Source organism: Seriola lalandi, unplaced genomic scaffold (genome assembly GCF_002814215.2).
Source record: "Seriola lalandi dorsalis isolate HSWRI2012SDOR001 ecotype SW California unplaced genomic scaffold, Sedor1 jcf7180002053835, whole genome shotgun sequence".
Taxonomy (NCBI): domain Eukaryota; kingdom Metazoa; phylum Chordata; class Actinopteri; order Carangiformes; family Carangidae; genus Seriola; species Seriola lalandi.
In genome coordinates this window covers 422413-447839 of record NW_019524388.1, presented here as the reverse complement: position 1 = coordinate 447839, position 25427 = coordinate 422413, and the positions used below count along the sequence as shown (strand labels likewise).

General features: G+C 40.3%; 1 protein-coding gene across 2 annotated transcripts; it reads right to left on the bottom strand.

Annotated features, from left to right (window-relative positions):
- Positions 1 to 673: 673 nt before the first annotated feature.
- ttc39a (tetratricopeptide repeat domain 39A) lies at positions 674 to 24986 on the bottom strand. 2 transcript variants are annotated; one of them, XM_023401951.2, is made up of 21 exons: positions 24754 to 24986; positions 23464 to 23514; positions 23246 to 23296; positions 22751 to 22804; positions 14952 to 15056; positions 9771 to 9902; positions 9150 to 9190; positions 8793 to 8860; positions 8585 to 8649; positions 8344 to 8443; positions 7716 to 7781; positions 6783 to 6891; positions 6558 to 6625; positions 6388 to 6447; positions 5451 to 5612; positions 4945 to 5036; positions 4264 to 4384; positions 3396 to 3507; positions 3103 to 3217; positions 2801 to 2917; positions 674 to 2488 (listed from the first exon to the last, which is right to left on the bottom strand). In XM_023401951.2, the coding sequence occupies exons 1-21, from the start codon at positions 24804 to 24806 to the stop codon at positions 2374 to 2376; spliced, it is 1857 nt and encodes a 618-aa protein (XP_023257719.1). In that variant the 5' UTR covers positions 24807 to 24986; the 3' UTR covers positions 674 to 2373. The 2 variants fall into 2 exon arrangements, with proteins under 2 accessions (XP_023257719.1, XP_023257720.2); XM_023401952.2 differs by lacking the exons at positions 22751 to 22804; positions 23246 to 23296; positions 23464 to 23514; positions 24754 to 24986 and adding an exon at positions 18520 to 18696.
- Between the last annotated feature and the right edge of the window lie 441 nt (positions 24987 to 25427).

Sequence of the window (25427 nt, the reverse complement as noted above, 5' to 3'; positions counted from 1 at the left end):
GCTTTCATCTTCGTCAAGCAACGTAGAATTTACAGCCAATCAGATTGATCACATTGCCCTTCGCTAAAAACATAAACACAGAGCTAAAATCGATAAATGAGTCTTTGGAATTGCAATTTCAGGGCAGTTTTGCTATTACCAGGACCGGCCTCAAAACAATACATGATCACCCATTTTTTTTTACGGTTTTCTTGCTGGTCAACTGAAGCCCCCTATGTGTATTTTCAATTTAATATGATCTGTATACTATTCTAATAGGCTACCTATTGTCTTCTTATCCCTGGCTGCCACTGTCTTGCATGACAACAAGACGAGATGATGACTTTACTGTATCTAGATCACACGTATGAGAACAACGGGTACAACTATTTGCATGCAAGCATTGCCTATTTTGTTCTGTAAATAATACCACTTTGAACTGCTTCTTCTGTTTGTGATGCACAGTTGACAAAAAAAGACAACACAAAATGGGATGTGTTTTTTTTAGTTGCTTATCATCATTTCATCTTAAATTACAATAGAAACATTCAGTATGTACAGGAATGTCATTCTGCTCTGTGGTAGCCGTGCCCAGTATAATATGCTGATTGTCAACATCACAATGCCACTAAATTTGGTTAGAGTTTCTTTCAGCTACATCAGTAAAACCAAAGGGGAAAAAAAACAAGCTTGATTAATTATTAGAAAATGACGATTTGTTATTTGAATATTACAGAGATCAACTGCTGTTAAAACAGTATTAAGAATACATTTCCTCCACCATTAAAAAATTGAAACTGACTCTTAGTTATCGTCTTGAATCCCAAACCTCACTCTAATCATGAATAAATCAGCAATGCTCTAATTTCAACACTTGAAACACCATCTGAGTTTCTAGGTTGTGGACACTGTTGCTGGGACACAGCCATTCAAATAACCTCACCACCAGCACAATTAGAGGTGACCACTTTCTGTCTTATCATTTCAATCATTACAAGTATTTGTTCATATACAGATAATTATTTGTTACAGAATCGTGGTTATGATATTTTGAATTATTTCTATAGGTGGTTCTAGTCAAGCATGGCTGATACATGAGCAGCAGAGGATGTTCACAAAGCAGGAAGACTGTGGTGGTTGCCATTCACAGCTTCTTCACCCACTAAAGATGCAACAGGCAGACAAGCACGCAGTCCTTCGCTGCTCGCCGTGAATGGCCTGTTTGTTCAAGCTGAAGTACTGTTGGAGCCTGTCCCACACACCAGGAGGAGAAAAGGAGGGAGTCTGCCTTTCTAAAAGACACATTCATCTGTCCTCTTAAAACGGGACAATTTGTGTAAAAGGTGCCATTTACAGTATATAAATGTAACCAACAACTCTCACTGCAAGTCTGATAGGCATTTTTTGACAATGAAGAGTTTGCATGGCTGGCTGATTTACAAAGCATTGTGCAAAGAGCCATTACATGTAACTTTAAATACAGCAGATTTGATCAATTCTTCAGAAGGAGACTGAAAGAAAGTGTTTCATTAGGTTTCAAGGAAAGGAAGAAAACTTAAAGTAAACAATAAAAAGTTCATTCAATCTGAAAAAACACAACAAACCAAAGATTATGTAGAGTTAAAAAAGTGAATCCAACATTCAGAATTTACATCTAATTTGGTCATATTGGTGATCAAACATCTGAACAAAGGGAAACCTGTCAACAAAAATGTATCAAATGACACAGTACAAAACAGTCTCATCGCATGGAATATGTGATGCGTAAAACGGGTGTCGAACTATGTCAACACATAATGATGTTTATCAATAATCAGTAATTCACATTAGATTAAAAGAAGTGGGAGTGCTTTGTAGCGACCAACACCAAATGTTGGAGTTAGTGTCAGTAATTTCTTGTGGGCTGTTTGGTACTCTGACTTCATCAGGTCCAACCCCAGTACCCTGAACCGGGCGCATTTTTATCCTGGGGTAGCAGTGGAGGCCCTCTGTGGTATGTACTATACGAATGTGACCTTGTCTTCTACCCTAGTACACCCCTTATGGGTGGCCATGGTGGTAGACAAATAAGCCTGCTAGAAGCAATGTTTCTTAAGTATAGGCACATTTCTCAACTTTCTCTATTTCGTATTACACAAGAAAATTAATTTCATCATAATATATTTCTGGAAGAGGGTGTAGCAAACCAGCAGCCAGTCGCGGCCACAAAGAGCTGCAGTTGCCCGTAAGGATGGCACACACAAGAACAATAAGCATCCCTCTTCCCCTATCCTTATGCAAAAAACAAAATGCCCGCCTGAATGGGCGGGGCTGGGCGGGGCGGGGCTGAGTGTTGCATTGTGGGATTGCAGAAACAGAAAGCTGTCTCTGCTCTAGTGTGCCCTCCTCTGTCAGTTAAGGGCTGGAGGGAACATGAACACCGTTCTCCCCGGTGCCCTTGGCCTTATGCAGAGCAGCCTGAATGCGGAAGTGTGTCCGTGACTCCATTGAGTAGTTTTTGTAATTTTGCCTGAAACAGAGCGAGAAGAGACATTTACAATCACATCAGAAGAAAATCTCAATCTCAATCAAGTTCTAATTTCAAACATGGGCATTGTAATAAACCCATATACCAAAAAAATGGTTTCAACAGACATCGCTCTCTGTAATATTTGATGAAAACCACAAACACAAATGGGTGTGGCATATTTAAGTTAAAAAAACAGCCATGATTTGTAGTTGTAGACTATGTGAAAAAATATAAAGCAAGGTGAAAATCTTCGATTTAAAAACCTTCTCCATGAGTAAAGATGACTTGAATATGGTGTTTAAACAGACTTACTTTGCTGCTTCTAGGAGTTTGATAGCTTCATCTTTTCTGCCTTGCTCCAGACACAGCAGACCATGCTCCAGCAGTGCATTAGGAACCAGGTAGTGGTCATACTTGATTTGAGTCTCACTGCAGATAATGTATGTGTGGAGGTAAAGTGTTTTTTAAAACAGAACTGCCTTTATTCATCAGAGGATGCACAGCATATATGGGCTAAGTGTTGATGGCACACTGCAAGAGACTAGAGCATATCTGTTTTTCTGGATGCATACACTGTCTGTACATGTCTGTGTATGTAACTGAGAGAGACTTACTTGCAGAGGACTAGGGTAAAGTAGTGTTCGGCCTCCTCTTGGTGCCCCAGGTGTTTGAGACACAGTCCCTTCAGCAAGCTCAGCAGACACTGATCATCTATGGAGAACTCAGTCCCTGACAAACACACAGCAGGACGGTTAGGAGCTAACAAGCAGTTCATATATTCACAATAGTTTCCTTGCATCTGAAATAAATGTAAGCCACCTTAGCATATTCATATCAAAACAAAAGAAAAAGAGAATTTTAATCCATTGGAAAGATCTTTGAGAATGTGGTAAATAAATGTGCATACTTGGGCTGCTATCAAGTTTAGCCTGTGCCTCATCCAGTGTTTTCAGCATGCCCTCCGTCAGGTCTTTGTGTTTGCCAATGACTGTATAGCCATTCCATATGTACATCATCTCCTAGACAGCACACAAATACACACAAATAGTTTAAAAGCAACAACCAGTGATTTTTTCTTTTTTGATATAGGTCAACATGAAACGTGTTCTTTCTGACAAACCTCTGCTCTCTTTATGGTCTGACTTTAACAAAGGTTATTCTTGTAACACTAGTTCTAAGTGCACAGACAAAGCTGTGCGCCTGCAGAGGTTGTATAAATGTCCACAGTATTATTATCCCAGCAGCCACAATGTCAACACTTCAAGCTGTGGCTGAACGACAAGGTTAGAGGGCTCCGTCTCAGGTCTCAGCGCATGGACCCAGGGGGGGCGTAATGTCCTACCCAGGAAAAGCCACCCCAGTTGGATGATAGACTTGTGAAACGCCATAACATAGCCATTGAGCATTGTTCCCTGTCAACCTCCTGCAGCTTTTGATACAGGGTGAAACAGAACAAATGTTACAAATCATAACCTTGGTTCTGTGAACACAGGGTTAGCTCTTACTCATCACACACATGCCTTTATCTGCTGACTTTGTGGATAGTGGGTCAGAGTACAGCAGCTGTTTATACATCCTGAAACCCTAGAGGTTGGTGGGTCCGTCCTGATTGGCCAAACTGGTTCATTCAAATTTCAGAGAAAAGAGCTTGTTATAGGGCAAAGTCTGTGTGAAACAAAACAAAGCAATTTCTCTGATTCCAAACAGATTCCTACATGAAGAAATGCAACACGTTATAGGAACAGTTTAAAAATCCAGCCTCGTCCAGTACTGACCAGTGGAGGAGCAGGAAGTGGAATGGGGTTTTCTGCGAGGTACCGACGGGCTTTCCTGATAGCGAACTTCTCTGTTGGTAAAGACTTGCCAGCGATTTTCTGCTTCAGCGCTGGAACCTGCCTGAAATATGATACAATAAACAAATTCATACACATGAATGTCAGTATAACAACACAATATGTGACACATTATTTATGTGGACACACCCCAGAGACAGTTTAAAAGTTAAGCCAAGTCAAGTCAAGTCAACTTTATTTCTATAGCATATTTAAACACAGCTTGAGCTGACCAAAGTGCTGTACAAAGAGCAATTAAAATAAATAAGTACAACAAATACATATACAATATATAAGAGACATATAAGTCTAATAACAAACAAGTAGACAGCATAAAGAATTACTAGAACACTTGTGCAGCTGTTGACCATCAATAAAAACACATGTATTGTTTTGTGCCAGCAGAAGATTTAAGGTCAACCAGTTGTTTTTTTTTGCTATATCATTCCCTTCTGATAGAAATGGCATCTCTCCTTTCTGTGCGTTCATATTCGCTTCCAAAGACTTCTCTTCCCAGAAGAAGTGATTATGATATTATAGATATATAACTGTCACACTGAATATATCTATTTCACTGTGGTTGATGTGAGCAGTTTCAGTAGTATCTAAGCTCTTAGTTCGTACCTGAACAGAGTGAGCGCAGACTCCCCAAAGGTTAGACAATCATCCTTCGTCAGCATGCTGAGGTAGGCTGCTTTCATATACGCATAGGTAGCCTGAGGGAAGGAAAAAAACTGGTTGCCGCTGCAATCCAATCATTCCTTTTCAAATGAGATGAAGAGAGGAAAGAACTACAACTATGTGGAGTTTAGAGAGTCAGACCAGGGCAATGGAACTGAACTGGGGAGCAATTGTATATAAGTTGTATATCATAACCATTAGGTTCACCAAAATGCCCAAACTGGTGGGGATTTTTATTCTGGAAGGATTATTACATGTTATATGTTTCTATGTGAGCTGACAAAGGTCTACAAAATTTCTATTAGTTGATAAATCAAAAACATTTGTTGAACTGAAAATAATGTTGATGTTCTTCATTTATGAAAGGCTGACTGACTCTGATGGTCATTCCCATTCATTTTTCCATTAGCCTGAACATATCCCCCCAATCCCACACTACGATAGCCCACCTTGGACCACGAGTTCTCCTTGCTGAGCAGGTCTGCGTAGAAGTAAGCCATCTTCCAGTGCCTCTTGTATGTGAAGCACCACATGAGCTCCCAGTAGCACATGTGATGAAACTGCTTCCACTGCTGCTGAGCCTCGCAGCACTCCTCGAAACGCTTGATGGCCTGGAAACATACACAAAAAACTGCAGATATGTCCCTCTTACTCATATTCAGTGTGACTAATATGTGGTGAGCAACTCAGTATAAATCATGTTTGAATGGGTCAATGATTCAAACTAATAGATATCTGACATGGCTTGTGTGATGTGATGAAGATGGAGATAGAGTCTTCTGTTGGGTTTCCTTTATTCTTATTCTGGTTCAGGACATGTGCAATAATCAGTGTTAAGAATTATGTGTAATGGACACAGACGACTCAACTCAAAACTTCTCTAATATTTTATAAATTGATGAGGACAAAGTCAATCAATGGACAACCTGAGTTTAAAGACAAATGTGTCATCATTATGTGTAAAAAATTTTGGCTGTCGCTAATGTCATGTTTTAGAAATAAATGCAGACAGACAGGATGAGTAAATAGCAATTCTTTCTTTTCAATTTGGTAATTATATTATAGGCCAATGTAACTCAATCTTATGATAACTTACAGAATTAGTTCCTCAAATGTATTGTTGTTTGATGTTGCTTATTGAGTCGCATGACTTGACTCAGGTCATGTGACTCATGTCCTCCACCTCTGTTCACTACGTCCCAGACTCATACAGTGAGTGGACCCACACATTCAAATTCAAATACAGGCTGACAGACACATGGATACATAAGACACCCAGAAACAACAAGAAATGTGTAATGCCATGATGCATAAGAAGAAAAAATTCCACATGGATAGTGCAGTGGTGAAAATGTGTGTACGTGTGGTTCTTTGGGCTGTACTCACAGCATCCAGGTTGCCTTTGATCTCTTCTATTCGACCAGCAAAGAACAAGAAAATGGATCCCTGTGAGAAAGATACAACAACAGATAAACAGTGACTTTAAACATGATACTTCAAATCATGTGGAAAATTTAAAATAAATATATTAAAAAAAGTGTTTAATTCTGGCAAACCTTCGGATATTTTTTGAGATATGGCTGCAGCAGTTTCTCTGCATCTTCAACATCTCCTTCTCCAGTGCCTGCAAGACAAAAAACAGAACAAAACTAACTAAGGTGCTTCTTTGTCTTTGTGGTTGATAGCAGCTGCATGCATGTGTGTGTGTGTGTGTGTGTGTGTGTGTGTGTGTGTGTGTGTGTGTGTGTGTGTGTGTGTGTCTGTGTGTCTCATTTGCTCACCGAGTATGAAGCTCATGAAGGTATGATAACAGAGCAGGAGCATGTTACAGAGGAAGGACCTAAATGTGCTTTCTGCAGAGCCCTCCTGAAGCTGCTGGAGACCAAACTCCTGCACAAACACACACACAATCATAGACATACATAGTTTGAATTAAGTCTCCTTTTAAGGAAGATCTTTTGGTCAATGAGCAGTAAAAGCAGCACATGGTGTGGACTTTCATTCAGTGTGTGCTGGAGGATGAGCAACATCTGCTCGTCTACCAGAGTAATTTAAGCCACCCAGTCTGAACAGAAATGGGTCACACATAGGCCTGTGTGCAAAATACATAAATGCATTATTGTACATAAACAGGATATACAAGTTCACTGTAACGTCTGTATATAATGTCTAGTTTTTTGCACCCAGAAGATAAACATAATATGAAAGTAATATCAGGCTTTTGAATTATTTTGATCACATAAACCAAATCAGTAGTGTCAGAAGCTTAAATCATTCTTCTAGCACAACAAAAAATAGGAAGTCATGATCCACAGAAATACAGTGTAGTAATACAATAAGTACAATAATTAAATAAGTAAATACATTAGTCATCATGATCAAAGCAATTTTGAAGTCATTCACACATCAAGTTGTGCAGCTGTAAAAGTTTTGTCTCATGCTTTTACTAAACATGTCAGCTTCATTGTCAACTCAGTACTAAATATAAGAGCGTCACCATAATCACAGGCAAGATTAAAGTAGCTAGTGAAAGTGAGATCACAAATCCAACTTATGAATCAACCACAGTTTTCATTGTATTATTAAGAGAAAGGATGCAGCACTTCACGCAGAGAAGATCAATCCATCCTGTGTCAAACAACCCATAACAAGAGCTGTTACACCCTCCGGTAGACCAACTGTCAGCTAGAACTGGTTTTCACAGCAGAACTCACCTTATTACCGGAAAAGCCGACAAACTCAAGCAGCTTGAGCGTCCGTGTGGGCAACATGGAAATCATCTGCAGGAAGTAGACAAGAAGTACAATTGAAAGGATCACAGCTGGATTACAGGATCTTTTCTTTTTCATTACAACATCGGTGGTTTTGAAGGAAATGATCTTGCATTTCCTAAGCATACTGTACAAAGGCCATGGGTTGTACAGTAATTAAGGAGGTTTTACAACCTACAAAGTAACCCGAGATAATTACTTCTTTACTTGAGTTCTTGATACTTCCCTTGATGATTAAACTACATAAACTTGATAGCAGCATTTTTCATTTTTGCAACTATTTTGGATAAACTGGATAGTCTGCAGAAGAATGAAAGGGCCATAATCAAATAATTATCTATCAGTGCTACATGAAGAGTAATAAGCTCATAGAAACGTATTGCCTCCATGTTAGATTATAGTGACTCTTATTTTCATGTTCATCTTTTGCTATTTATGTGCATCTGCGTGGAAATCACAAAATATGCAATGCAAGCAAATTGTTTTTCAATACTGTTTCCTTTGGATAAGGCTCAAAACATGTTTGTAGTCCATTAACCCAACAAATTACTGCATTAAGCTTTCTACTTACTAGATTAAAAGCTCCTACTCCCAATTTAACACCACCCTCAAAATGGCCATGGTTATCACCATGAGTGTATCCAGCAGACTGGAGGACTGTGTGGAGCTCCCTGTAAGGTAAAGATAAGGGGAGAAAGTCAAATGTTTTACAGGGTAAAGAGGAAGATAGAACATGTTTAATGGGAAATTGGGAATAGTTGACAAAAACTTGACATGAACAAACAAGGATATTCTGGACCTAAGATTCTCACTTGTATGTCTGGTAGCTGTTCCTCACTTTGATTCCGCCTTTAATGAAACTGATCATGTTTTCATCCTGTGCCAGGCAGCAGCAAGAGAGCAGGAGAGAGGGAAAAAAGCAGAGTGAGTTTAATTGAGAGTGAGTTTCAGTAAAACATAAATGTATCGATGGAAGCCGTTTTCAGTGCTGGGCTGTCTGGGTAAAGCCTCACTCCTGACCTGCAGAAAGGTGAGCGCTGCCCTCTGCAGGAGACACTCGGCGTAGCAAACTTCAGCATGTAGTTCCTCTGAGGTGAAAATCATTATGTCACAGTCAGCCTGAAAGCTCAGCAGAGCCCAGGGGCTGCAGCGAAATACCCAAACGCACATACAGATATATACATACACAGATAAACATGCACACTTAGCACTTTCACATGAGGCCACATACACACAACAGAAGCAAAGGTTGTCATTGCTTCTCACAAAATTTTCACAGACACACACGTAAAGCACAACTGAAACTGCTACCTAAATGTTGTCAATAAACGATGGAGACACATTTGAACCCTCCTGTCAATACACGGCTTTACTGACCTTCTGTGAAGCTTTTGGAGAAGCTTGACTTCTTGCGGTGCCTGAAAGCACACAAGCACAAAACCATCATCCGGTATCAGTGGCCGTGTTTCACTCAAAATTTGAGATTGAGATTGTTTTTCAGTGGCGTTGCACTGTCCTGCGTCTCTTTGCTTATCTTGTTTCAAATGCAAATCAGTGACTCAGCCTCTTTCCAGAAAAGACAGGATGCTGAGCTACTGCAGGATGAAGTTACCTCAAGGTGCTGACCATGCACTAAATTTTCCAAGCAGTAGTCACAACATCGTAAAGGAAACTGCGTCTGTGACTTCAGATCAGTTTCGGCCTGAACAAGAGTGTATGTTTATCAGGCTGGGCTAATTAGATCGGCTCAGAGTCATGACGGACTCTCACAGTGGCTCCAGGACAAACTGTGGCAGGCAGCTGTGACATTCTTTGGGTCAGTGAGTCAAGACAATCCCAGCATGTTCTCTGGTTTTGGTATGATGTTACTAATACATGTTCAAGCGATACAGCATCATGTGCTGTGTACCTGAATGTCTAAATCAGCAGTATGAGTGCACATTTTATCAGCTGGTCATCCAGGGATTATTTCACCATGGTGTTGTAGGAATGTCTCACCGCTGACAAATAGCCTGGGCCTCCTTCATGGTGTTTCCTGCAGCCAGGATGTGTTGGGGGTCAAAGGTCATCATTGCCTGCATCTCCAGGATAGTGGCATAGGTCAGAGCGTGGTACATGCTGTCTTTGGTTCTGCAAAAAAAAGACAATGCATAACATTTGTTTTCAGTAATACCGCACTGGCCTTGAAAATGAAACAGGCTGTGATAGATAGTAAACAATATATTGATTCAGATAGGTGAAGTTCTCTTGCTGGTGTGCAGACAGAAAAGAAGACGGTAGAAAAATCTTTTGTTGAACTAAGAGAAGTGTTAAATATGCATACGGTAGTCCCATACAAATGAGAAATGGAACAACAGAAACTGATAAACTGTCGCCTGATAATTAATTCTCGCTAACAACATCAGTGAGATTGAATACTTGGAAAGCTAAAACCGCACAACTACACAGAAAAAACAAAACCGTTTAAGTCTATTTATACATGTGGTTGTGGGCGCGTCACATCACATTGTGTTTAACAGGAGCTGCTCCTGCAGGTCAAAGTGTCTGATGTCACAGACATTTTTTCAGTAGATGTACTTGTTGTTCTAGTTTTTTAAAAAAACGTGTTGTTCCAGTTCTGAACCATTATTAGAACCAACTACTTAAATATAATTATGGTAAGAATAAAAACAACACAAACATATGGTATTGATGCTAATATGCTGTCCTACTGCAGGCACAGTTGATTGTTTAAACAGCTTTACATATTTTGTATTTACCTATCTATTGTAAACATAGACACAAAGACGTGGCAGAATAATTTTGGTAGCGGCAGAGTTGTGTAGAGAGGAATCTCGTCAGTCTGCATAACTGACATTTCTTTGTTGTGAACCACAGACTGACTCATGCGGCCAACCTCTGTGACGTTACTCTGAGCTAAAACCAGTCGCGTTTCGTGGACACATAAACTATTTTCCAATTCATGGACACAGCGCACAAAGGCCACGTAGTCTTAATCGAGCTTAACTTTACTTTTATTACAAGCTGTATTTAGACTTAATGGATCTGTTATAGAGAAAGAGAAGCAGACACGGATGAAAATAGTATCCATGTTACTTTTAGCTGATCAAGGTCATAAAATCAGAGCAGTGAATCAGGCTGAGCTTGAACTTTCCACCTAAAGCAATTAATATAATTAATTCTAATTCGGTGATCAACTGGTAAACAAGAACCAACTCAGTAACAACCAGGAAGCAGCTGACAGTCAGAGAAGGCGGAGGTACAGACTGAGAAGCAGAGAGATTTGCCTGTCTTACATTTCCATTGCATCAGGCTTTTTTCTTTTTTAGACGACAGCCCAAACTAAAGCTGAGAGACCTCTTAAGATGGAGCTGTGAGGTTAAACTGAATTGCTTGTAGCTGTGCTTAAATTGCTTGGGAATTCCAAATATTCAACAACAGTACTCAGATATTTATCAGTCAGCATTATCTCAGGGCTCAGAGATAAAAAGGTCTTCACTTCCTAGTTACAGCACAAAAGCCGGGTCCCTCACATATTTCCAATGCGATGTTCCATGATGCGGGGGAGGAGCTGCGTTGTGCTTTCTCACCTGCGTGCACACGCCTTGTGTTCAGTTCTTCACGTGCCAGTAACAATAAAGGAAGTGTAGCGATAGTGAGACCATCGCTACATGCAAAAAAGTTTGTTTTTGGCATAATGCATCATTGCTGCCAGTGGCTTTGATTGTAATGAGTAATAACACAAAGTGAAAGTTGAGGAAATTAGCAGCTCAGTTTCAAAATTAGAAATAAACCTTATGAAAAGTAGTGATAGCTTTGAGTGTTAGCATAGCATGTCGCAAGTAATATAATGTTTGCACACATAGAAGGACACGGTTGCTGTATTATACGTCATACAGCTAAACATCTACCTCCTGCACCCACTCCCTGCTACAACTGTGGGGGATTTGGGGAGGTACAGCATGATGGGATTGTTTTGGCTGTACTTGATCTGATGGCATGTTTCAACAGAGAGCTGGCAAATAAAACTAAGCCTGCTGTTGGATGCCTCGAGGATTTGAAGGCTAAAAACACTTAAAAACACTTGACTGGTTACTTAGCAGGCATGTTTCTACTATCTTGTAGATGAGTCTGCAGTGGCTCCTTGACTGTGACTTAGAGGAGGGGAAACATATAGCCTGGGAGCCTCAAACATCTGAATCCTGTAATATAGGGGCAATTTGTGCAGATAGCTCAGTTTATAGGCTTATATAACATGGTATGAGTTGCTCACTGGCAGTGATATTGATGTACAGACAATAGCTCAGACTACAGAACTTCTGGTCAGAAATATCAAAATAAGCCGGCATCTTGTAAGAGAGAAATTAAGGCAGTAACTTTTGTCTAAAGGGAATAAAATCTTCACATATACAAACAGCGGGAGCAGCTTGTGGTTCTGTCAGTCGGTGTCTTTGTACATAACTACCAACCTTGCTATAAATGGCTGACATGCTGTACCGCCTGAGCTACAGCTGTCCATCAGCCCCCTCTCCTTTATCAATGAGTTAACATCCCTCAATATGTATTCTGAAATGCGCAATTCACACATCGCATCAGGAAAATTGTCCCCTTGGTGACAGTTGATGCTTCAGCGCTAATTCAGTGAGAAACAGGGTGATGCCTATTCCCAGTCCCACACTTCCCCATGAGAAACAAGCATTCTGCATGCCTCTTCCCACAGTCACAAAACATGGCACCATGTACATTTGAGACTTTAAACTGCCCATAGGTATTGGTGTGAGAGCATTAACCCTGTAATGAGTAACCCTATCTTCCTCCCAGTGCTTGCTGGGATAGGCTCCAGCTGCCCCTGATCATGAATAGGAATGTGAGAGTAAAAGAAATTGGGATATAACTGGTTAAAGTACATCCACATAATGAAAGCTCCAGTATTTTAGTTTCAGTGTGTGTTTGTGTATTTGTGTGTGTGTGTGTGCATGCGCATGTGTGTGTGCTGCAGAGACTGTCCCAGTTGACTGCGTCAGCACCAAGCTCCGGGAAGGGGCGCAGAGACAAAGAGTGAAGAAGAAGAGAACTGGAAAGCACACATGGACTAAAGAAAGGGGCAGATGAACACTGAGGAGGACGAGGAAAGCTTCTGCTGGTGTGTCACAACCACAGGGCTGCTTGTTTCCTTTCTCTTTCTCTCTTTCACTCAATGCAGAAGATGTCAACACACCTTGCATAATATTATATATTAGAAGTTTGACACTCCAGACCATCAGCTTCCTCACAGCAGCAAACAGGAACATTCAGATTGTGGGTGTTATCAGGCTTTGTACAAACCAAACAAATTAAAGCCACATCTCAATTTGATTAGCGTGCTGCATTAAAATGTCAAATGACTCTTTAATTTGACTACATCCTTACTGTCGACTGAATCCTTGATTCCTTTTGTTAAAACTAGGGAAATGCTGGAGGGAAGGACACAGTGTTTGTTCATAGGACATCATACTGTCCCACTGCATGCTTCAAATCCAACCATCTGGGCTCAACACAGCTACAAACATACATATTTGCAACTACTGTTTGTTTAGGTGCTTTTCAGTGACTGAAAGAGGAAGAGATGGCCCACACAGAGCTGTGGGAAGAATATCAAGACAGAAACCAGGACCTGCTGGGCTGACCGACTGCAGGGCTGTGGCAGCAGTTAGAGGTAAAGCCAGCGTGGATTTACACAGATTTTCCTCCAGGTTGGAATATTTCACAAATCCTGATTTAAATACTGAAGCATATTATGTTTATGACACCAGGATAGTCAGAATATTTATGTGATGTTGCGATGAAAGTCTGCATAATTAACTTTGAGCTGAGAAACCAAACAAATTACATAAATCTGAACTTTTTTGTGTTAAAAACATCTAAATGACTCATAATATCAACAGAAAATACGTTAAACTGTGAATATGTGTCAATCTAGCCTTAGGACCAAATTATAAAAAGGAAGTACAGGCTGACAGGAAGCTGTTCTTACATCTTGTTATAAGCCAGCTCTGAAAACAAAAAACTGTGGCTAAGGAGTGGCCTACAGCCCCAGAGAGAAGAGACAGAGGGTGGAGGATAATAGCGAGGGCGTGATAAAGGCTCCAGTAATAGACGAGAGAATGAGCAGTGAACAATGGAGTAACTTGATGACATAGTGTTGGAATACAGAACTAGAGGCAATGGAGTGAGGCTGGAGAGGGAGTTTGTGAATCAAAGCAGCATGTCAATCATGTAAAACCTACAGCAATAAAATCATCAATAGGTTTCAGAAGAAAAGACTTCTTAGCCAACCCACCCTGTAGTACTTTTGCTTCTGTCTTGTTATTGGATATTTAAACCTTTAAATCATTGTATTGCAATTATTGTGACCCTATTTCGTAATTTTTGGACATTTTTATTGAGCATATACATTGATCTAATTACTTTTAGGAAGTCAGCAAATAACAATTATTTCATGTTTTACCTTACAAAATGTATATTAAATAAGCTAAGGTAATATAGAGGCAATAAAGAGTTTTGCTGAATCATTATCAAAACAGAAACATCAGAATAACACATATCTCTGCCCGCCAATCTGAATTGACTTTCAACTGTGGAGAAAGATGAGGCCTAGAGCTAAATGCATCAAAAATCAGCATGCTAACATGCTAATAACAGCAGTGTTAATATGCTTGTAATAATATGTTTATTATCTTAGTTTAGCATGTTAGCATGCTAATATTGGCTAATTACAACTAAAATACTACATCCACAGGCCCTTTTCCGCAACCCACATGAAGGATACAGAGGGAGAAGTTTACCGTTAACATTAACAATGACTCTGTTGTATTCAGGTGTCACATGTGAGACATGACAGTGTGGCAGTGAGCCAATATGAGCAATACAAGGACCCTGAAACTGAAGCAGCTAAATGGAATTCAGCCATCTTTGATTTTATTATTTGTGTGCGTGAATGCAATTTCCTGTTGAAACTCTTCACAAGTGAGAGTGAAAAACACTAAAAATACTGTTGCTTGTATGCATGAAGCCAGCTGTTTGTTTCTCATCCACTGTATGAAAGTCCATGAAAGCACAAAGCCAGGTGGATCTGAGCTCCATTACAGGTGAGAACAGCAGCTAAATCAGGATAGCTGGATCAGGTAGGTTATATCTTACCTGCATCTGAGCCGGGCCTGCGCCTCCTCAAAGTCATTTCTGAGAAACAGATCCAGGGCGGCCATACAGTCCTCCAGCGCCAGAGACAGGTCTGACCGCGAGCACCTGGAGAACCAAAACAAACAGAATGTGGATGAAGTGGGTGATAACTGCTGAAAATGTTTGCTCATAAACAGGCCAAGCTGGGGGTCTGATGAATTCTTAGTTTAGTAAACATCTCTGATCTCTAAACGAGTAGGATCCAAAAAAAATTCATGCCACCTCATTCTGCTCTGCCTCCTCCCACCCCAGTATCTCTCTCTCTCTCTGCCTCTACTGCAGTGACCCTGTTCTCATTTACAGCAACAAACCCAGCCTCCAAACACTGACAGAATGAGGAATCATCATATTGTCTCAGTTCACTTCCTGTATTTATCCTCCATTAAACATTTTCCAATCCCCCACAACTTCACAAGAGAAACAGAAACACAGACGCAGTGAGCCAAAGAAGCAAATTGGCTCGAGCGAGTGCTTTGATGTTAGTGTTGTTGATGTTTGCATTACATTGCACATTACAGGAGGAATAAGCATAAATTACAGTACTCACACAACCATATACTTTTACATATATAAATATATAGGAAAATACAAGCTCAGGGACCAGTTTTGAACAGGCTCATTTATTAAAGTTGAACAACAGATGCTGTTGCTGGCACAAATAAATGTATATCTGTATCTAAACACAGCATTCTGTTGTAAGCTGCCTTTATGGAAGCTCAGGATAATTGTCGATAAAGCTGCTGTCCATTCTGACGTCATTACTTGGTGCAGATGACCCACATGTGACGAGTGTATGGTGTGGCCAAACTGAGCACAAGTCATTACTGAAAATCATGCACTGCTCCTTCATCACAAGGCTCCCTCCTCTTTAGTTTCACTCACTGTGCTGATAATGGATCTGCTTAAATAAGATTTTTTATTCATCACTTCAGTTTGCGATTAGCACACAGCATGTGGAAAACACTAACATTCAGCATAATGAGCAAAACAAATTAATTAAGAGAATGGTAAATGTGTAACACTAATGGCTGACAGGAGTGCCACACTAATGTTCTTCAACGTTAAGATGATTCATTTCTTCCATCTGGATGATGACTCGTTGTCTATGTAGAATGCTACTTTTTCATGAAGTCATTTGCTATTGATGTTAAAGTGGCATACTTTCTGAGTTATTCATTTGTTTATTATTGTGTATGTGTTTTTGTGAAATAGGAACCTGATTTCCAATTTGTTTTATCATAAAATACAGTTCGGTTTTCCAGGCCACCATATTGATCACATGACCCTAACAACTGTTCTCCATTTACATTTAAGTATATGATGCCAGCTGCAAACATTAGACAGATGCAGAAGAATGGCAGAGCAGAAACTCGGCAAACACAACTACAACTAATGTGTGTAACAACAGTGACTAATAGACGGCGTTCACTTTACATTCCAGCCCTTGAGAAAGATAGAGGAACTATATAATCATCTCAGACACACACACACACACACACACACACACACACACACACACACACACACACACACACACCACCACCACCACCACCACCATGAAGTAGCACACACACTGGTGCAGCTCTGCCTAATGACATGCGGGTGACTGCTGTGTTCACCATATGACCAGCAACAAGCTGCGCTTCCTGATAACAGCACAGAAAGTCACACTGGTGACAGAGCAACATGTATGTTCAGTATACATTTGTCTTTAAGTGAGCATATATACTCAAGATTTCCAAACAATTACAGGTAGCAACGTTTAATGTAAATTTAAACTTATTTTACATCAACCATTCAATAATCGAGTATAAACAAAATAACAATATAACAAAATAATGAGACATAAAGGGATTAATAATATAACTATCAATAATGCCAGAAGGGAATTAAAACAAGGCACAATACTGTATATATGTTTATGTCATTGATTTTAAGAATAATGCTGTAGAGTCACATGTCTTCCCCCGAGGGCCACTGACTAAATCCAGCCAGAGCTTTCTCTGCTGTGTCGTATCTGTTTTCTCTCTGCAAAGGTGCAGCAACTGCCAACTGTCACTTTTACCTAAAACAACAGTCTTGCACAGAAACAAGAAACAGTCAGACGTGCTAAAGCACCCCTATCGACATCACTTCTGTCTTTGGGACAGTCAAACCAAACTCATCATTGCATTAACTACATTCACTCCCTGGACTTTCACTTTACCCTATAACTAGTAAAAAACTCATCTAATCTTGACTTAACCAAGAAATTCCTTGTGACCACAACCCTACAACCTAGTGTTGACCTCACGCATATGTGTTTTCGAATTATTCAGTCTTCTTAAAAAAGATAACCTTGCTGGAGTTTAATCACCTGTTAGGTTGAGAACACAAGCATAATCTAATAAATAATAAATATCAATAACCTTCAAGAGGCTATGGTGTTTTGGTGAGCTTGTCTACTTATCTGACAAAAACAGGACACTGTAGACAGCAGGTACATGTGCACATTACATAACGGCTGAGATAAAAATCAAACACTAGCTAAATATTTTACAGGTCAAACTTCCTAGTGTTCACATTATTTAGATTATGAAGGCAGAAATCATCAAACTGGTAAAGTAACAGCAGTAACTACAGTACAGTGATGGTATCAATGAAGGTGAACAATCAGTGGCTTCATCGTTTCCTTATAGCTGAAAACCAACTCAACTGGTTCTGGCTGACTGGAAATAAGATTTTGTCAGGTTTACAGCTTAAAGACAATCTGAGGCCCTGAAAAGGAAATGAAGGCGATCTCAGTGAGAGAGCGAAGATTGTCACACAGGACAGGACATTGTCCTTTAAATGGAGGGAATAATTGACAGTTGTATAAAAGGAAGAAAGTGCATGCCAACCAGGACAATGAGGAGAGTCTGTTAGGTTCAGGATGTGCATACCACACATTGTCCAGATAATTTAATTGAATTTTAAGTCAACGAGTCTCAAATTCTGGGTTTATTTCTCCAGGGAGCAAGTTGCACAATAACAATCATTATCAGGCAAATGTGCGCACACACACACACACACACACACACACACACAGATAGATAGAACCACTTAGCAAACATCCACTATTCATAAACACACCCCTGCATGTGCTTATGCAAACCAACATGCGAGCACACACACATACACACATACATACAGACACACACACACACTCTGGTTTAAGAGTGACGAAGCATTAGTTTACCGGACCAGGTTCACAGAGCTTTCACCACATTTATTCCAGCTGCTATAAGATGCTCGGAGGCCTCTTAGCACTGAGCTGTGACACAAAAGAGCCAAGCTGCTTCTATAATAAACCAAGCAAGTTTGTCCACATGCCTGAGTGTCACAGCTTTAACTCTCTCTTTCTCACATGCACATACACACACACACACACACACATTGCCCTTTAAATCATGGGAACACAACAGAAACACAATCTTATAGAGGATCTTACAGAGGCCGACTGAATGACAGACACGTCATCCCAACATGCAGCAGTAATGAAGTATCTTACCCGTTTGACAGAGTCTCTTCCTCTCCTGACATTTTCATCTGGCAAAGTGTGTGTGTTTATGTGTGTGGGTGTGTGCGTGTGTGTGTGTGTGAAAGAGAGACAGAGAAGAAGACAGATAAAGAAAATTGCAGAAGTGAGCCTGGGGCCTTTACAGCAGAGCAGTCTAATGGTCTGTGTCTCTTTCTATGGCAGCAGCAACAAGAGCAGAAGCAGCGGCAGAAGTGCAGGCGGGAGAGAAAGGGAGAGAGAGAAAGAAGAAAGAGAGATAGAGAGGGGGGTCAGAATGAAGGAGAGAGGGAGGGAGACAGGAGGAGAAGGAGGAGGAGGAAGGGCGCAGCAGCAACGGCAGCCCTTAATAAGATTGGGATGACTATCACACATGAGGAGAGAATACACAGGCTATCTGTGCTGCTGCTAACATACACGCACGCAAGCAAGCACGCACGCACGCACACAAACACACACAAACAAACACACACACACACGAGACTGTCCCACCTCTTCCGATCATCACCCTCATGCTACACACTGCAGTCTCTGCTCAGATTGGTTAATGCTAAATCAGGGGCGGAGCTAAATGTCCACAACTCATGGCCTAATGATTTTTATATAAGATGTGAAACTACTAAAAAAATGTTAAAAAAGCTAGGAGAAAAGAGGCCTGCTATCATTTCTGACAAAAACACCATCATACTTTCGTCTGCTGTACGTGAAAGAGGGAAATTTCATGTTTAAAAGATGGAAAAAGAGACAGCTGGTGTGTTGTGAGGATCTCAGCCAGTCTGGTCTGCTGCAGTGGCAGAGACTGAACACTGCAGCGAGCCAGAAAACAGAGTCCAGAAACAGAAGACACACAGTAGATGCAGCACGGCAGCAGCAAACTGTAGCTACACAACACCTAATGTGAAATCATGAATGAAATATAGGCACAGTGCCAAGAGTTATGGTGTTTGATTACCATAAACAGCAGCTCACCACTCACCGGAAAGACGGTGTGTGTGTGTGAGAGAGAGAGAGAGAGAGAGAGAGAGAGAGAGAGAGAGAGAGAGAGAGAGAGAGAGAGAGAGAGAGGTGTAGTACATGCATTTGAAAGCAGAAGAAGGCATATCAGCTTTAGTTCAGAGAGGACTGACTTGACTGCCCTGCTGATGAAACAGGTCTATTATCCATTGTCAGAAAAGTTCTAAGACGTTTAATCCATTTGATAAAATACACTCAGCAGGGCTGCAACTAATGACTATTTAAGGTGGAGTAAGTGATTCTAATCCAATACACTAGACACAATACACTCATAATCAGCGATTATCTCCTCGCAATCCGGTAGCTGTCTGTTCTGTGTGTGTGTGTGTGCTGAAAAATAATCTGGTGTTCCTACACAGTTCCCGGCTCTGTAAATGGGAAATAAACGAACTGGTTCGGACCGAGTAACACAACACTATTCCAGCCAATGAGCAACAGAGGGCATCCGTGCTCGATCTCTACTTCAAAGGAACACAACAGCACAACGACTGAGCGTAAATGAAGAAACGTATTAACCGACTAATACTACAGGTTAAATGTAATGCCTCATAATCACCAATATGAAAGGTGGAGCAAAAGAACAGTAGCTGATGAAATGAACTGTGTAATGAATTGGGCAATGGTGGGGGAGAATATGTTTTGGTTATTTACTTTATGGCTGTACTACTAAATGATACTAAGATGTCTATAAGTGAAATTTGATGGTTAAAATATTATTTTATCTTGACATCAACCCAGTCATGAGAAGAGGTGTAAGTTTTTGCCCACTGTGAATGTTTTTGCCAAATCCGAAGAAATTCCCTCGGGGCGATCACATTCAAGTGAAAACGTGTTTTGTGAGGTCACTGTGATTTAGACCTTTGACCTTTGACTACCAAAAGTTAATCAGTTCACCCTTGAGTCAAAGTTTAAGTTGAATTCCCTCATGAGTTACTAAGATATGGCGTTCATGAGAATGGGATGGACGGACATACATACGGGAAACATAATGCCTATGGCCCATAAACATTAACTGAAACGACATATAAACCTAATGGTACCAATAATGACAGAACAGAACAATACAAAGGCAGAAATCATATTAGTTTCATTTCAAAACCTTCAACCGAATATAAGTGTGTGTGTGTGTGTGTGTGTGTGTGTGTGTGTGTGATTGTGTGTGTGTGTGTGTGTGTGTGTGTGTGAACTGACCATTTGACCCATGGTCTGCTCATACATCTCTGACATGCTGGGGGCTGGTCAGTTTGTGAAAGAAAGATCCTTTGTGTATGTTTTTTATCCATTTGATGTTGTTCAATGGTGACATTTGTGGGTCCATAGCACTACATGTTCTTACTATGAACTTCTTTAATAGCTTGTGACTGATGCCAGGCCAGGGATGTCTGCTATGTTTCACAGAGCCAATAGGTCAGTATTGTTTTTCCTGTTTGCTAATGTTCTTTATAGTTAACTGGTTAGTTGGCGCGTAAGTACCGCTGTCAAATGTGTGTGTCCAGTAACATTAAATTTCTGCCTTCTTTCTAGTTTGCCAAGATGTGTTATTAGTGCGGTGTTGGCACTCTCTCTCTCACACACACACACACACACACACGTGTTCTTAGTAACACTGCTGACATCAAGAAAGCATAAAGATCACACTCATGTGACCGCGTCTAAGTGCTTGTCACGTTTGACATATTTTTCTCTCATAAAAACACAATCACAAGGGCAAAGCACTTCGGCCCAGCACAGAAACATGAGGGGAAATTCATCAGTCTTTATAGACTGTAGTGCGTGGGTCATGGGTTTAAGGTGGAGATAACTGGTTTTGATACACTACTATCCTCATGGTGGAGAATGGGATTTGGCAACCAAAAAACAAAAATTAATGATTATGACTATGACTTGCAATTTTAAACCATTTAGGCTTTTTTTGGTTTATTTTAATAATATGTAAATCTGTATTAATATTCATGTACCACAGATCTAAACACCTCAGCCATGTCTTAATTCCATACTGGAGACTAATTATGAGCACGTTTTGAGTATGAACAAGATTGAAGGAGCTATTTGTAAGTTTTGCTGTTGCTACATAGCCAAAGTTAGCATTTGCAGCTGTTTACTTACCAGTCTAGAAGAAGCGTTGTGAGTTCAGCATCAAACTTCATTCCTCTACTCACCACGTCTCTAGCGGTGGAATTAACGGCAAAGTTAACTCTTCTCTCTATCACGTCTTTTCTTCTACTGAAGTTAGCAGGCTAATTGGCTAGCCCCGGCCTGTCTCGTAACTTTCCGATAGCGACTCACTGTAGCCTCCAATCTGCCCTGAAGACGTATTATATCCTCTTGCATTATAAAGACAACGATGGCCAAAGCTCTTGTGACAATCGCCACCAGCTGCTCCCGGCAAGAAACCACGTTCAGTGGCAGAGAAAGCTTACAAATAGCCCCTTTAAGTACACTCAAAAAAAGTCAATATGTATCCTAAAATTTGTTGTATTTTTGAGCCTACAGTTGACGTTAACTATTGCATCAAGTAACTAGATAAAGCACATGGTAGCACTTGTCACAGCTGCAAAACTTCAAATAAATTATGGGTAATTAAAACAGCAGGTAAAATGGTTTGAGCGTCTTTTGCTGTAAATCAACTATAAACTTTCCTGTGAAACATAACCTGTTGGTACACAAGGGCAAACTTAACCAAATGAGGACGCAGGTACATGCTGTCAAGGTATTTTTTAAACATTGTATTTTTTTTATTAATGTCTAGAAATGATATATATGATATATTTAAGATTTATTTAGGTACAGTGAAAGTAATACATGTACAGTGGCAACTTTAACCTCTATTTAGTTTTGCTGATCATCCATGCTTTAAATTCCCTGCCTCAGATCCAAACAGACACAACTATCCTCCTCCTCAGGCTCCCAATAAATGCTTTACATGCCTTGAAACACAATGTGGGATTAGACAATTGAATAAGCAACAGGTTTGTGTTCACACTCAACCAGTTATTCTCAGGTTCTCTCTGTCTGAACTATTCATATGGTGAACAGCAGAAAGAAGCTGCATTAATGCCAGTGACCTTCTCATGACCCTTACCTCAACATGCCACCAACATGTGGAGAGAAGTCCTCCAAGTTACAATCTGTTCACACTGACTCACAGATGAGCAGGATCATACAACAACGAAGAAACAGAAATGCAAAGACAATGTTCCTCCAGTCTTACCCATTAGATGGATTTGTAGATTCCAGAGCATCTTTGTTGTCCGGTAGCTGTAACCTGAACCAGAGGGACAAAATTGAGGCTGTTTAGAGAAAAGAAGGAAATCTCCAGGGATGAAGACCAGCTGAAAGGAGAGCTTTTGTTTGAGGAACATGATCGTGAGAGCCCTAGAAACACAGACAGAGATATACTGTATTGGACCCTCCCCGTCTACATATTTATCTGCACTGATTTATTGAAGATCTTTCTCCAGATATTAATTGGACAGTTTTGAGAAAATGTCACGGAAATCCCATGATGTGGGGACAGATCTTGGGAAAGTTTTGGTAGTTCATTTCAATACATGTATCAGCTGCACCTTTTACAGAAAGTAAAGAATCAAAAAAATATTTACTTTAAACAAGGGAGTTAATATTTAAACTGTAACCAAGAATACATTTATCCGATTATTTAGTCTAATGTCTGCCTACAGTGGTTTTCAAGTTAAAAGACACTTACCTGAAGTCTGTGATGATGGGATCCAGGTCTCGACTGTTTATGACTGCCAACCTGAAAATAAATAAAAGTCAGTCTGTGTATGACTCAGCATGTCTGGAGTTAAAATGGTGAACTCAAAAGGTTCAAATGCACTATTATATTCTTATTAAATGTGTTATTAGCACTATGAGCGGGACTGGCTGTAAGAATAAATGTGTACGTGGACAATATAAACGTACCGGCCTGGAGAGTCCGGGCTGTCAGGGATGTCTTGTGCCTCTTTGGCATCCCTGCAAAGAGGTTCAAAGGTCAACTTAGAGCAAATGTAAGAATAGATCTCACGATGGTGAGAGGAAGATGTTAGCTAGTCTGATCTGAAGATGCAAAGTGGACTGAAGACTCTAGCAGAGATCCTCTACCAGCATAGATGACAAAAAACTGTATGTTTGAATAAGAAAAAACCTAATATAAAGGTAAAAATAAATGGAAGCTGAAAAAACATCAGAAACAACAGACATCTCTAAAAATGCACAATTAATGTTCAACTTTTGAAGTCGTTTTATGAGGAGCAAAGCACTGCAAGGCAGTTGTCTCATACTTTGATGACTAATGAATTAATCAACTGAATAGTGATTCGAAAAGACACCGACGGCCAAAAGCCAGAAAGAAGTAAAATGTCAGCATAAACACAAAACTAAATGGAGCCCCTCCTTGTGGCTGAATTTCTTTTTATTTCAACAGACCCATACCAATTTTTGGATAGAGGTTGTTTATATATTATAATTTTACTGTGTTATTTTTAGACTAGTTGACCATTTCATCCACAACAGCATTCAAGCTACAACACTCTCCACTTAAAACACCATTATTCAATTTGTAGACTGCATAAAATAATGGTTTCTCTATCATGTAAACATGTTAGTGTGTGTGTGTGTGTGTGTGTGTGTGTGTGTGTGTGTTATTCAAAAGCTCATATGTAACAGTTCCACTTCACTGTAATCCTGCTTGACCAAATCATGACTGTAATGTTGTCTAACAGGCTGCTGATTGGCAACAACAGACTTCATCAAAGCAGTTACAGGCAACACAGAGGGATTCACAGAGGGAAGAAGCTGTAAAAGAAAAAATTCCTGTCAAACACAACTTTTTCTGTCTGAGAGGGGGAAAGTGGCAGCTGCTGTTACAGTGAGATGATAGGAATGACTCATCTGATCCAAACAAAAAACCAACACAGGAATAAACTTCACACATCAGGTTTTAGACACTAAACCTGCTCAAAGGAGTCTGTTTATGTGTGTGTGTGTGTGTGTGTGTGTGTGTGTGTGGTCTACGGAGAATCTGGGTCTGGCGTACTGGAAATGCTGTGCTCTACACATCAGTCTCAGCGTGATGACAAGATGATCGGCGGACAGCAAGTAGGCTACACTACGGTCCCCAGAAAAAGCGATTACATTCGCACTGTGAAAACAGGCAAGTACCGACAGGGCCTGGACTTGCACTGATTTCCAGGAGCTTTCCCTTGTACTCACTTTTTACTGTCATTTTTCTTCACGCTTCGCCTCCAGCCGGTGATAAAACTCATTCCACAGCGCTGGGATCCGGTGAAACAGCAGAATATCCCGGACAGAGCAGGTTTACAGGGCGGGCATGGATGAACTGACAGACAGACAGACTGACACACAGGAGAGGAGAGGAGCAGTTCACACTTGGAGCGCACCGACACAAATGTAGGGAGAGCTGCCGCTGTGCGTCTTCCTCCTTCCTGACGAAGAAAGGTGTGTTTGCTCTCATCACCATCTTAATGACTTTCCCATTTAAATGCACAGGAATGTAGCTGCTGCTTGTCCTGGCTTCGTGGTCCTAACACCCTCCATATTCTGACAAGTTATTAAAAATAAAAAAGATTAACAAAGAACCCTACACCCATAAATAAGCAAGTAAATAAGCACATAAGTCAAAAACATAAAGCCTAAAAAAATGATTCGACATTTAATCATTTTAAACTATATCTACATTATATATGTTTTTATTTTCACACTAAACCTTTGAACAAATGTGGATGAAACTATTCATAAAATGCTAAGAAGGAAATTTGGACATTTCCTGGGCAAACTCCATCCACTGATGAAGATCATGTTCTAAATGGACATCGTGGTAAGATATTGTGCTAACTGATGCTTCCAAGGTCAAGAAACAACAAATT

Excerpts from the sequence above, each read along its gene's own strand:
- ttc39a (XM_023401951.2), bottom strand. The coding sequence starts at position 24,806 with ATGAGTTTTATCACCGGCTGGAGGCGAAGCGTGAAGAAAAATGACAGT. Across the intron at positions 15,057-22,750 it reads TCTACAAATCCATCTAATGG|GTGCTCGCGGTCAGACCTGT; the intron begins GTAAGACTGGAG and ends TTGGTTCTCCAG. Across the intron at positions 4,385-4,944 it reads TCTGCGCTCACTCTGTTCAG|GCAGGTTCCAGCGCTGAAGC; the intron begins GTACGAACTAAG and ends ATCATATTTCAG.